Source organism: Coenobita brevimanus, chromosome 40 (assembly GCF_032717465.1).
Source record: "Coenobita brevimanus isolate Jiangsu-jjx chromosome 40, ASM3271746v2, whole genome shotgun sequence".
Classification (NCBI taxonomy): Eukaryota; Metazoa; Arthropoda; class Malacostraca; order Decapoda; family Coenobitidae; genus Coenobita; species Coenobita brevimanus.
This window is the reverse complement of record NC_136993.1, coordinates 18,534,017-18,546,846: the sequence shown is the minus strand read 5'-3', so window position 1 is coordinate 18,546,846 and position 12,830 is coordinate 18,534,017. Positions and strand designations below refer to the sequence as shown.

The 12,830-nt window shown below is 40.6% G+C and overlaps 1 protein-coding gene across 1 annotated transcript in view; it reads right to left on the bottom strand.

Moving 5' to 3' along the window:
- LOC145396976 (glutamate receptor ionotropic, NMDA 1-like) overlaps positions 1-12,830 on the bottom strand; it is a 179,406-nt gene that overhangs the window by 42,009 nt on the left and 124,567 nt on the right. Inside the window, exons 8-9 of the mRNA XM_080270206.1 lie at positions 2,815-2,966; positions 2,291-2,600 (exon numbers count right to left, since the gene is read on the bottom strand). Of these exons, the coding sequence (XP_080126332.1) occupies positions 2,291-2,600; positions 2,815-2,966 (462 nt within the window). The remainder of the gene's footprint in view (positions 1-2,290; positions 2,601-2,814; positions 2,967-12,830) is intronic.

Genomic DNA, 12,830 nt, shown 5'->3' with positions numbered 1-12,830 from the left:
ATATAGATATAGATATATAGCGATATATAAATAGATAGATAAATATATATATATATATATATATATATATATATATATATATATATATATATATATATATATATATATATATATATATATATATATATATATATATATATATATATATATACATATATATATATAATGTATATATATATATATATATATATATATATATATATATATATATATATATATATATATATATATATATATATATATATATATATATATATATGTACAGTGGAACCTCGGTCCTCGAACGTCTCACATGTCGAACAAATCGGACCTCGACCAAAAAATTCAAGAAATTTTTGCTCCAGAGTTCGACCAAAATATCGGACCTCGACCAACCTGACTTAGCCAAACAAAGGGAAGCTGGCCGACCGACAGTCACGCATCCACTTTTGTTGTTTGTCAACGTGGTCGTCCTGCTGTGCTTCACATTTTTCTTGATTCAGTGCAGTATTAGCCCCTAATAATGGCTCCAAAGAAAGCAAGTTCATCCAGTACGGCTACTGGCAGTGAAAAGAGGAAAGTAGTGCGGAAAATAATTGAAGAAGTGGAGAAATTATTGCTTATCTTCATCAATGAGAAACAGTTAGCAGGAGACAGTGTTAGTGAGTATATAATTTGTGAAAAGGCAAGAGAAATATACAGTCACCTCGTAAAGGAAAGCACTGGTACCAGTGCTGAATCTTAAATAGGTAAGCATCTGGGGTCTTGGAACGGATTAAAATGATTTACATTATTTCTTATGGGGAAAATTAGTTCGGTCCTCGACCAATTCGTTCCTGGAACAGCCTTCCAGAACGGATTGTGTTCGTGGACCGAGGTTCTACTGTATATATATATATATATATATATATATATATATATATATATATATATATATATATATATATATATATTGGAGAGAGACACATTTCATACGTGTTTATAAATATATTTTTAAGCTCCTGACTGAGAATCGAATCCTAGACTTCTTAGAAGTCTAGCATTGATATCACCCCACCACGGCACACCACCACGGCGTGATAAAAGCTGTGACACCTGATTTTTTTTTACGACCCAAGTAAATCCATCACGGGAGGATATATTTCAGTCACAACATATTACAATTTTATCACAGCCCCAGACAACTCGGCAAGTGACAGAGCAGTTTTAATCTATTCCAAACACAACACGAGCATTTTTATATATTGGAGAGACACACTACACATGCGTGTACAAATATATTTTTACGCTCCTGACTGGGAAACGAACCCTAGACCTCGTAGATAGAGGTCAGGCACTGATACCACTCCACCAGGGCGTGATAAAAGCTGTGAGACCTGATTATTTGAGGTCTAGGGTTTGATTCCCAGGCTGGAGCATATATATATTCCTAGACGCCTTAATCCCAAAAGGGGTGGCCCCAAGCAAATCGCCTCCATGTCGCCCTGTCCCCAACCATTTCATTGCCCTGCTCCCACCTCACACACCCCTCTCTCATATACCTCTCCACTCCATCCCTCCATCTCATCCATGGCCTCCCTCTCCCTCTCCCCCCGCCTCATCACTCACATACACTCTTCTCGTCAGTCTCTCGCTCTCCATCCTCTTCACATGGCCAAACCACCTCACTGTATTTCTCCTAACGCTTCCTATCACATCCACATCCACACCACAACGCTCCTTCACTTCCTGATTTGTCAGTCTGTCTCTCCATGTGACTCCACATGCTCAACTCAAAAAACTCATTTCCACCACTCGCACTCTTGACTTTTCTCCCTCCAACGTATTTACACACTATTGTTTTTGTTGTTTTTTCTTAAGAACGTCAGATCTTTAAAATTTACTGTTGCTCCAACACATTTGAACTTTTACCATTAAAAGTTTGAAGACTCGTGATATTCACATACAAAAGAAACCTCATTTGCAGAAATGGCCATTGGTTAACATTACCAAAAACACTTGCACTGCCCATATTCATCACACCCAGCTATTTCAAACCGAAATCACTCATGTAATAAAGAAAAACCTCCTTTGCATAACGCGCTTCAGCTTCTCATTGTGGGACATTATAGAAGAATCTTGGAGGTGCAACGGCTCCCCTCGGCACAAGAGACCCCAGGGGGCCCACAGACCACACTCTATACATTGGACTTAATTTCAGTTCATATAATGAATATTTAATGTTCCCTTTTCCTTTAATATCCATAATTAGCTACACACATCCTACCTCCACTCTCTGTAAACTCACCATTTAAATGCGAAGTTTTCTTACCCTGAGGTAGACATTGGCAGACTGCTTCATAAGATTCCCATAAATTGGTCCTCGTGCCACAATTCTGAGACCAGAACCATATAGGTCTTTGAATGTATCAATGGTGGGGGGTTCCCGTGTGACAGTGAGAAAAGCAGTGAGGTTGGAACTGTAGGACATTCCCAGTATCATCACATACAACCACAGGAAGCCCACCATCACCCGGCTGGTGTTGGTTTTGGGCTCCCTAGCCACTGGCTCGCAGAGGTGCATAGCGGTTGCATGTAAGTAACTCGAGGTCAGAGACTTCAGGTAAGGTGGCAGATTCAGACTGAAATTGAATGAGTATAGTCAATAATCATGTTATCATCAGGCAAAATTTTCAAGTTAATGTACAGTAAACTGCCCATATAATATACTGAATTATCGAGAATATTGGAGTGATACGACACTTGAAATCTACAAACATACAACGTCTTGTTTTTAAGGTCACGCTTAGATTTCATGTAAGACATTGTAGTACTAGTATATTCAAGTACAGAAACCTTTGAGCAGAGTATCGATCCAGGCAGTACAGAACAGGTCCACTGAGCATGAGTCCCACTGCCAGGGCTAGCCACATCTTCTCTGTGAAGGGCCACACAGGGGCCTGCCAGCGAGGCACTGGTGGGGGCACCCTCAAGATGACGCAGTTTACCTGTTGAATGCAAAGTTCATATTATTGCATGCACCTCAGAATTCCAGGTAGACGAGAGTAGTGTACGACTATTCTTCTTGCTGTTGAATACAATCCTTACCCCATCCGAGCCCCTTAAAGTAATATCCAGTACCCATCTTCTAAGTGTGCACTGTCACTACAACTATCTTGGAGGATCCCACTCTTGTCTGTTGTTTCCAATACTGAGGAGAAAATTACTTACACCACATCCTCATTTATGCTACCCGACGTAGAATGACCGTCTTCACATAATCCATTTTTTATTATTTTTTCTTCTCTCACTGACTAATTAGGAAAAATTATTTAAGTGTGGACTGAACACCTCCAAGTGTTTGTGGGAGGGATTCCACGAGGTACAGTCACCCATAAAAGAAATTAACACCATGTGCAAGAGGCCCTGTACCTTGCAGCATTCATGTTTGGTAACAGTACGTATTACGTCAGGGATGGGGCGTGTGGGCCGCCGTGAGGGGAGTGGTGGGTGCTGATCTGCTTCAGCCGCCCCCTTAACTCACATTTTTTATGCAGGGTTCAACATGGCTGCCATTACTCTGCTCCATTTTGTAAACAGCATGCTACTGGCTGAATATTATGGGTAAACATGATTACATCCATTAAACAAGAAGCGGTGCCAAGGCACAGCAAACCTGGCCCCGGCAGTCATTTTAGTGCTGATATATACACACAACAGGATATCTAGTCAAAGATGTCACATATCAAATTTGGAGTAAATCGGGAGAAAATAGACGATTTTATGCCCATATGAAATTTTAGGCCCGACCCACCTGACACTGACCCCTCTACCGCGAACTGGGGGGGGTGACCCCCCTAATGAGGCATGTTATAGGATGCAGATTTGAAAGAAGCACCTTTGGGTTTGGTTTCATTTCGACATGAGGACTTTGAATCGAGTTGTGGCGAAAATACGATTTTTACTTGTTCCCGTTATTTTTTTTTTATAAATTTTTGGGCCTTAGCCCAGTTTGGCCCAAGATTTAATAATGTGATCAGAACTTCATAGACCATCATCCCCATAATTTTAGTCCAAATCGCACCAGTATTATTTGTGTAAACTTGTTAACAGCCAGAGAGACAGACATATAGACAGACAGACAGACAGACACACACACACACACATACACACACACACACACACACACACACACACACACACACACAAACAGACAAACAAACAAACAAACAGACAAACCGAGTGAAAATAATACCTGTCCCTTAGCCCCTCCGGGGCGGGGGCAGGTAATAATTTGTTATACTGGAATATCTCGACAATGTTGAATTACAGTACAAGTCCATTTGAAATACCGTACAGTATATATATATATATATATATATATATATATATATATATATATATATATATATATCAGATAATAATATTCCCCTGTACAAAACAAAGTGGGAAAAAGAAGTGTGGTAATCATAGGGGCGTTTGTATATGGTAGGATATTTATTGACAGTGAAATAACAGAGGAATTAGTTGGAGTAGAACAGGGAGGATTTTTATAAGGGAAGAGGTTGTGTCGATCAGATATTCATCCTTAGGTCTTTAGTGGAAAAGATTTTAGAGAAGGGAAAGACGTTGTATGTGGCCTTCATTTATTTGGAGAAAGCATATGACAGAGTGGAAAGACAAGAAATGTGGAAAATTTTAAGAATAATGGAGTAAATGGGAAGTTGTTGAATGCCTTGAAGAGTATGTATGAAGGTGCTAAGGCTCCAGTGCGTGTGGATAGTGAACTGAGTGAATTTTTATATCCGAATGTTGAATCCAAACAGGGATGTGTCACATCTCCTTGGCTGTTCAATCTGTATATGTATGGGGTTATAAAAGAGATACAAGGTAGAGCAATGGATGTTGGAGTTGCCCTAATGAGAGAGAGCAGCATCTGGAAACTTTTTGTATTGATTGCAGCTGATACCGTATTGTTAAATGAAGAGGAAGGGGGATTGCAAGGCTTGGTGAATGTGTTTCAGAGAGTGTGTCAGAAAGGGAATCTAAAGGCGAATGTAGAGAAGAGTAAAGTTATGGTCTGTGAGAGAAATGAATTCACTGAATTTACAATGAGGTTGGATGATAAGGAAATGGAAAATGTGAAAGCCTGTAAGCACTTGAGTAGTGTGACGAGTAAGGACGGAAGTTTGGAGGAGGAAGTGCTTGAAAGGGTACAACAAGGAAGAGAGGTTGATGGTTCTTTGAAAGAAGTGATAAGAAATACTGAAATGAGCATGGAAGTAGAAATGTCGCTGCGTGAAAGAACTTTGATGCCAACTCTAACATGTGTAAGAGAACCATGGACCCTGTTGGAAGGACACAAGTCCATGTGGGGTTACATGGAGAGACAGACTAACAAATGAGGAAGTGAAGGAGCATTGTGGTGTGGATGTGGATGTGATAGAAAACGTTGGGAGAAATACAATGAAGTGGTTTGGTCAAGTGGAGAGGATGGAGAGGGACAGACTATCGAGGAGAGTGTTTGTGAATGAGGTGGAGAGGGCAGGAGGGGGGAGAAGGAATGGTAGGCAGATGATGAGATGGAGGGGTGAAATGGCGAGGTATATGAGAGAGGGAAATGTGTGCTGAGGGGAGGGCAGTGAAATATCGGAGGACAGGACATGTAGGCGAGTTGTTTGTGGTCACCCCTTACGGGATTAAGGCATCTGGCAATATATATATATATATATATATATATATATAAAGTCGAAAGTAGTGTTGCATAGCCTATGATTTCATCATCCTTTGGATAATTCTAACGTACAGTATGCTGCATGTTTGATCACGATTCACCTCGTGGCTTCCATAGTGACCAGGCTTGCGTATTCTACCTCACTCCCCCCTTCTCCCCTTATAGTAGAGTAAGTCGTTCTTTCTGTTGTTCAGAGCAGGAGTGTCAACTCTTCGTCCTCTGTGCCCTCATTTGCGCGTCCTTCTTGCAAGTTGAATCAAGCTCTGCCTGCCCCTATATAATGAGCTCAATCTCTACATTAGTTGCCACTTAGATCTACTCCTCATTTTGTTCACATCTCTGTCCTCCCCTGTATAGTGTATTTTTGTGAGTGCTCAGGAAGTCTCCAATCATCTAGCTGCTGTATAATTTGAGTATAAGTGTTATTACATTTTTTCTTGTACTGTATGGCCTAAGGCGTTAATTCGTAGACCTGGTAAGGTTTTTTGTGATTCAAGTAGGGTTTTTAATGTCAGCCATTATAAATAATATTTTGTATCTGTAATAATATATCTTGCTTTAACTGAGCATTATCCGGTTTTCTCATTTATCAGGGCTGACTTAGATCAATTTGTTCTTGCTAAATTCATGTTAATAGAGGCTATTGCAGTTAACCATATATTAAACCTGTTTTTTGCCATTACATTATCCTTATGAGTCCTGAATGTTTAGTTCTTAGTTTGAGCATTAAATTTTAACTTGTAATTTAACCTCTTTTGTTTTGAACCTGGAAATTTGCGGGACAGTAGTGATATTAGTATTCTCACTTGAAGTGTTCATTATGTCTCTCTGTTCCGTAACATAAATTTGGCAACCTCTTATCAGGATATTCAGGATATTATCATAAGGACATTGCTTTTTTTTTTTTTTTTTTTTTTTATGTGTCCAACTCTAGGCATAGGCTCACAGCCTGCTATCAAGGCCCAGCAGTCCTCCTACATACCATACGCCTCTGCATGTCACCACTTCGGCGCTAACACTCACCGTCCATATTGAATAAATGCTAGGGCTGTCTCATACCGGACTGGTGTATTGGTATTAGCGGGGGTATTTTTATGACATGTCGGCGGGGCTTCTGGTAGATCAGTAAAGCCTGACTTAATGAGATTCAAATCCTTAAACTGTTTCCTGCCCCAGTGGGGAGTTGAACCTGGGTCCGTTAGGACTGCAGGCCACCTCTCTACCGATTGATTTATTCATGATGTCTACTATTACTACTCTTGATGAAGCCAAAGATTTTTTGTCAAATGTGCAAACAGTATGTGATATAGAGAACAGAACAAAGAATGAACTTAAGCTTGTTGCTCAACAATTGGGAATTGCTGTTCGGTCTCATCATTCTAAAGATCAAATTTTTGACATGATTAATAAAAGCTTGTTTAATGTAACTCCTCCAGATGAGCAAACACAGATTGAAATAGCTAAGTTACAGCTAGCCCTGCAGGAGGTTCGTGCTAAGGAGGCTGAGTTTCAGGCTCGTGCTAAGGAGGCTGAGTTTCAGGCTCGTGCTAAGGAGGCTGAGGCTAAGGAGGCTGAGTTTCAGGCTCGTGCTAAGGAGGCTGAGTTTCAGGCTCGTGCTAAGGAGGCTGAGTTTCAGGCTCGTGCTAAGGAGGCTGAGGCTAAGGAGGCTGAGGCTAAGGAGGCTGAGTCTCAGGCTCGTATTCAGGAGGCACAGGCACAGGCTCAGGCACAAATTGAACTTGCTAGGATTCAGGCAGACCATGAGTATCGCATGAAACAAGGTGGAACTGGATCATCTAGCTCTGATGATTTTGATGTGGCTAAAAATGTTAAACTTGTCCCTCCTTTTAATGAATCTGATTTAACAAAGTATTTTCAGTTGTTTGAGAGGGTAGCTACAGGTTTTAATTGGCCCAAAAAGTATTGGCCAGTACTCCTTCACACTGTTCTCACCGGTAAAGCTCAAGTAACTTATGCATCTTTGCTTCAGGATCAATCTAATAATTATGATGTAGTTAAGAGCTTGATTCTTAAGGCCTATGCGCTTGTTCCTGAAGCCTATAGAGTAAAATTTAGGACAACTTATAAGCAAGATAAGCAATCCCATGTTGAGTATGCAAAAATCAAAGAAGATCTGTTAGAGCAGCGGTTAAATTCTAAGACTGTAAATTCTGATTTTGATAAATTTAAGCAGATGATTTTGTTGAAGGACTTCAAAAGGTGTATTAATAAAGATGTAAGCCTATATCTTGATGAGAAAAGAATCGATAATTTGTCTGATGCTGCAGTTTTAGCTGATGAATATGTTCTCACTCACAAGAGATATTCTAAAGAAAAAAGGAAAACTGAGAGTAAGTACGTTGCCTCTACTCAGAGTACAGGTAACAGGAAAGAGAATAAAGATGATGTTTCTCAGGAAGTAAATACCAGCTCCACCTCTAGATTTCAGAAAAGTAAATGTACTTATTGTAGTAAGCTTGGTGATACTACGGAGAAATGTTTCAGGAGACAGCGTGATGGGAACAAAAAGGAGTCTTTAGATATTCAGTCAATTGGTCTAGTGTCCACCCATGAGAGTTCCCAGAATTCTTTAACTGAGTTAACCGAACCTGCTTTGAGGGGTAAATTAAATTCTCATGATGAAGCTCCTCTTTTGAGCAGTAACGTGGGTGACACTCTCAAGAGTTCATGTGCTAATTTCCTGTCTGATGGTTTTGTCAGTCCTCTGGAGAGTAATGACAGGAAATCAGTTAAAATATATCGTGATACAGGTGCTTGCCAATCCCTTATGCTGACCAGTGTTCTAGGCTCTAATGTTAATTCCTCTGATGAAACTGTAATCTTACAAGGTGTAGGGAATAATTACTTCTCTGTCCCTCTGTGCAGAGTGAATTTAGAGTCTGGTTTTGTTAATGGTTCAGTTATGGTTGGGTTGGTTGAGACACTCCTAATGTCAGGTGTAACTTTCTTACTTGGAAATGATATTGGTGGAGGTCAAGTGTGTCCAGCTCCTCGGTTATCTAGTGAACCAGTGACTGTGACCCAGGATTCTGATGTTTCTGATGTGTTCTCTGCATGTGCTGTCACTAGGGCTAAGTCTAAAGTTACTGGTGACTTAGAGGATAATGATGATGATGATGTTATCCTAGCTGACACTTTTCTTGCTAATTTGGACCACTCACCAGATGAGGCAGTACCCCGTAGTGTTGATAATTTGTCTCGTCAAGAGTTGGTTGAGTTGCACGTTGCTGACCCTGAGTTGAAAGGTCTAGCTAACTCTGCTTGCAGTGAGGAAGAGTCAGCTGGTGCTTCTACTTGTTATTATATAAAGTCAGGAGTACTTATGAGAAAGTGGAGACCCCCAACAGCATCAGCCGACTGTGAATGGGAGGTTGTACATCAAGTTGTCATCCCTCATGTTTGTAGGCAGGATATCATTAGAGTGGCTCATGATTCCAGTTTGGCAGGACACCTTGGAGTGAGGAAGAGTGTGGCACGCATTTTGAAACACTTCTACTAGCCAGGTATCTTCAGAGATGTTTCCTGGTATTGCAAGTCTTGTCACACCTGTCAAGTTGTGGGGAAGTGTAATCAGACTGAAAAGGTTACACCTCTAGTTCCCATTCCTCCTTTTGAGGCACCATTCACGCGTGTGTTGGTGGATATTGTGGGCCCTCTTCCTAAGACTTCTTCAGGATTTTCTTATGTGTTGACCCTGATTGATATGGCTACTCGTTATCCTGAAGCCATTCCACTTAGAAATATTTCAGCAAAGAACGTGGTTAAGGAAATGCTAGGGTTCTTCACCAAGTTTGGTCTGCCCAAGGAGGTACAGTCAGACCGGGGAAGTAATTTCATGTCAAATGTTTTCAAGCAGTCTCTGAAAGAGTTGGGCATCACCCAGATCATGTCTTCAGCTTACCATCCCCAGACCCAAGGAGCGTTGGAGAGATATCATCAAACACTCAAATCGATGCTCAGGAAATACTGTTTGGAACATCAGAAAGACTGGGATAAAGGTCTTCCATTCGTTGTATTTGCCGCAAGAGAATCTCCAAATGATCACTGGGCTTCTCACCCTTTGAACTACTGTTTAGCCATGAAGTAAGAGGACCCCTTAAGCTACTCAAGGAATGCTGGCTGTCAGAGGAAGATGACGTCAATCTGCTGGAGTATGTGATGAAGTTCAAAGAACGGCTGTCCACTGCTTTACAGCTGGCGAGAGAGAATTTAGGAGCTGCTCAGAAGAAGATGAAGACTTGGTATGATAAGAAGTCCAGGTTACGCCACTTTCAGCCAGGAGATCAGGTTTTGATTCTGCTACCGGTGCATGGGCAACCTCTTCAAGCCAAGTTTAGTGGTCCTTATTTCGTGGAGAAGAAACTCAGTGATGTCAACTATGTCATCGCCACACCAGATCGTAGAAAGAACAAGCAACTATGTCACATCAACATGCTAAAGTTATATCACAGGCGGGATGAAAATAACCCAGTCTGCACTGTAGCTGTTCCACCCGAGTCTGCAAGTGAAGTTCTCCCATGCAGTATGAGCCTGAGTGATAGTTTGGGGAAGAATCCTGATATCATGAATGATCTCCAGACTAAGCTTTCTCATCTAGCTCCGAGGGAAGGCAGGAGTTTTCGGCATTACTGCAGGAGTACCCGCAAGTGTCCATGCCACTCCACGAAGAACCACTGTGTTGATGCATGATGTCGATGTTGGAGACGCAAAGCCAATTAAACTGCCTCCTTACCGTGTGAACCCAGTGAAAGTTCCTCTCATCCAGAAGGAGCTTGGCTACCTGTTGGACCACAAGATGATTGAGCCCTGTCAGAGCGAGTGGAGTTCTCCTGTCACTCTAGTCCCTAAGCCAGGTGGGTCACAGCGGCTTTGCATCGACTACAGACGTGTTAATCAGATAACCAAAACAGACACTTACCCTCTCCCTCGCGTGGAAGATTGCATAGACAAGATCGGAAAGGCTAGGTACATAAGTAAGTTTGATTTGTTAAAGGGATACTGGCAAGTACCTATGACTGAACGTGCTAGGGAGATCTCATGTTTTGTTACACTAGGAAAGACTTTTGCATGTTCTGTAATGCCATATGGTATGAAGAATGCACCAGCCACATTTCAGAAGCTCATGAATGTTGTAACAGAGGGTTTGGCAGGATGTGTTGTTTATATTGATGATGTATTAATCTTCAGTGACAACTGGAAAGATCACCTATGCCACGTCAGTAAATTTCTTGAGCATTTGGTTCAGGCTAATCTTGTAGCTAATTTATCAAAGTGTGAGTTTGGTCAAGCTAAATTTCAGTACCTTGTGTACGTAATTGGTGATGGACACGTTGCACCACGAGGAGCTAAGGTTCAGGTTATAAGTGATCTTCCCAGACCTAAAAGTAGGAAAGAGATACAAAGATTTTTGGGAATGGTAGGTTTTTACAGGAAATTTGTTCTTAACTTTTCAATTCTTGTATCACCACTTACAGACCTACTGAAAAAAGGGAGTTAAATTTGTCTGGACGATGACTGTGAATCCTATTTCAGTAAACTTAAAGCTATCCTATTAAGTCAGCCAGTGCTCGCTACTCCAAATTTTGCTAAGTCTTTTAAGATGGCTGTTGACGCAAGTGATACAGGAGCTGGGGCTGTTTTGCTACAAGAGGATGATCAGGGTATTGAACATCCTGTATCTTATTACAGTAAGAAGTTCACTCCACCTCAAAAGAACTACTCAGCTATTGAGAAAGAGCTTTTGGCCTTGATTTTGGGTTTACAGCATTTTTTATTTTATTTGTGTTCTGGTTTTGACCCCATAGTCATTTAAACCGATCATAACCCACTGAAATTCCTTAGTAAGTTTAAAGATAAATATCAGAGATTGACAAGATGGAGTCTACTTCTTCAGGAGTATTCATTAGACATACAAGATGTCAAGGGGAAAGAAAATGTTATTGCAGATTGCTTATCTAGACTTTAGACAGATTGTTTTAGAGTAATAAGAAATTTCCTTTGTAAATTTCTTTTTCTTTGTGGGGAGATGTTACATAGCCTATGATTTCATCATCCTTTGTATAATTCTAACGTACAGTATGCTGCATGTTTGATCATGATTCGCCTCGTGGCTTCCATGGTGACCAGGCTTGCGTATTCTACCTCACTCCCCCCTTCTTCCCTTATAGTAGAGTAAGTCGTTCTTTCTGTTGTTCAGAGCAGGAGTGTCAACTCTTCGTCCTCTGTGCCCTCATTTGCGCGTCCTTCTTGCAAGTTGAATCAAGCTCTTCCTGCCCCTATATAATGAGCTCTGTCTCTACATTAGTTGCCACTTAGATCTACTCCTCATTTTGTTCACATCTCTGTCCTCCCCTGTATAGTGTATTTTTGTGAGTGCTCAGGAAATCTCCAATCATCTAGCTGCTGTATAATTTGAGTATAAGTGTTGTTACCATTTTTCTTGTACTGTATGGCCTAAGGCATTAATTCGTAGGCCTGGTAAGGTTTTTTGTGATTCAAGTAGAGTTTTTAATGTCAGCCATTATTAATAATATTTTGTATCTGTAATAATACATCTTGCTTTAACTGAGCATTATCCGGTTTTCTCATTTATCAGGGCTGACTTAGATAAATTTGTTCTTGCTAAATTCATGTTAATAGAGGCTATTGCAGTTAACCATATATTAAACCTGTTTTTTGCCATTACATTGTCCTTATGAGTCCTGAATGTTTAGTTGTTAGTTTGAGCATTAAACTTTAACTTGTAATTTTACCTCTTTTGTTTTGAACCTGGAAATTTGCGGGACAGTAGTGATTTTAGTATTCTCACTTGAAGTGTACATTATCTCTCTCTGTTCCGTAATAGTAGTCAGACCTAGTTTAAACTGGTCAGGACCAGAAGTCACATTTGTTGTACTTAACAAGCTGTATTACTTAGGCAGAACTAGTTACACCAAAAGAGGCTGGGTAAAACACGAAATTCAGGACTGCAGTGTTTTTATACCTAGTTTTGGCTAAACATTTAATCAAAACTAGTTTTACCAACTGGTTAATTTGAGAGAACTAGGTGTTCTTGTATTTATCTGCCAGACACCTCAGTGAAGACTCGGTGCTTTAACAATTAAAGTATGACACACTT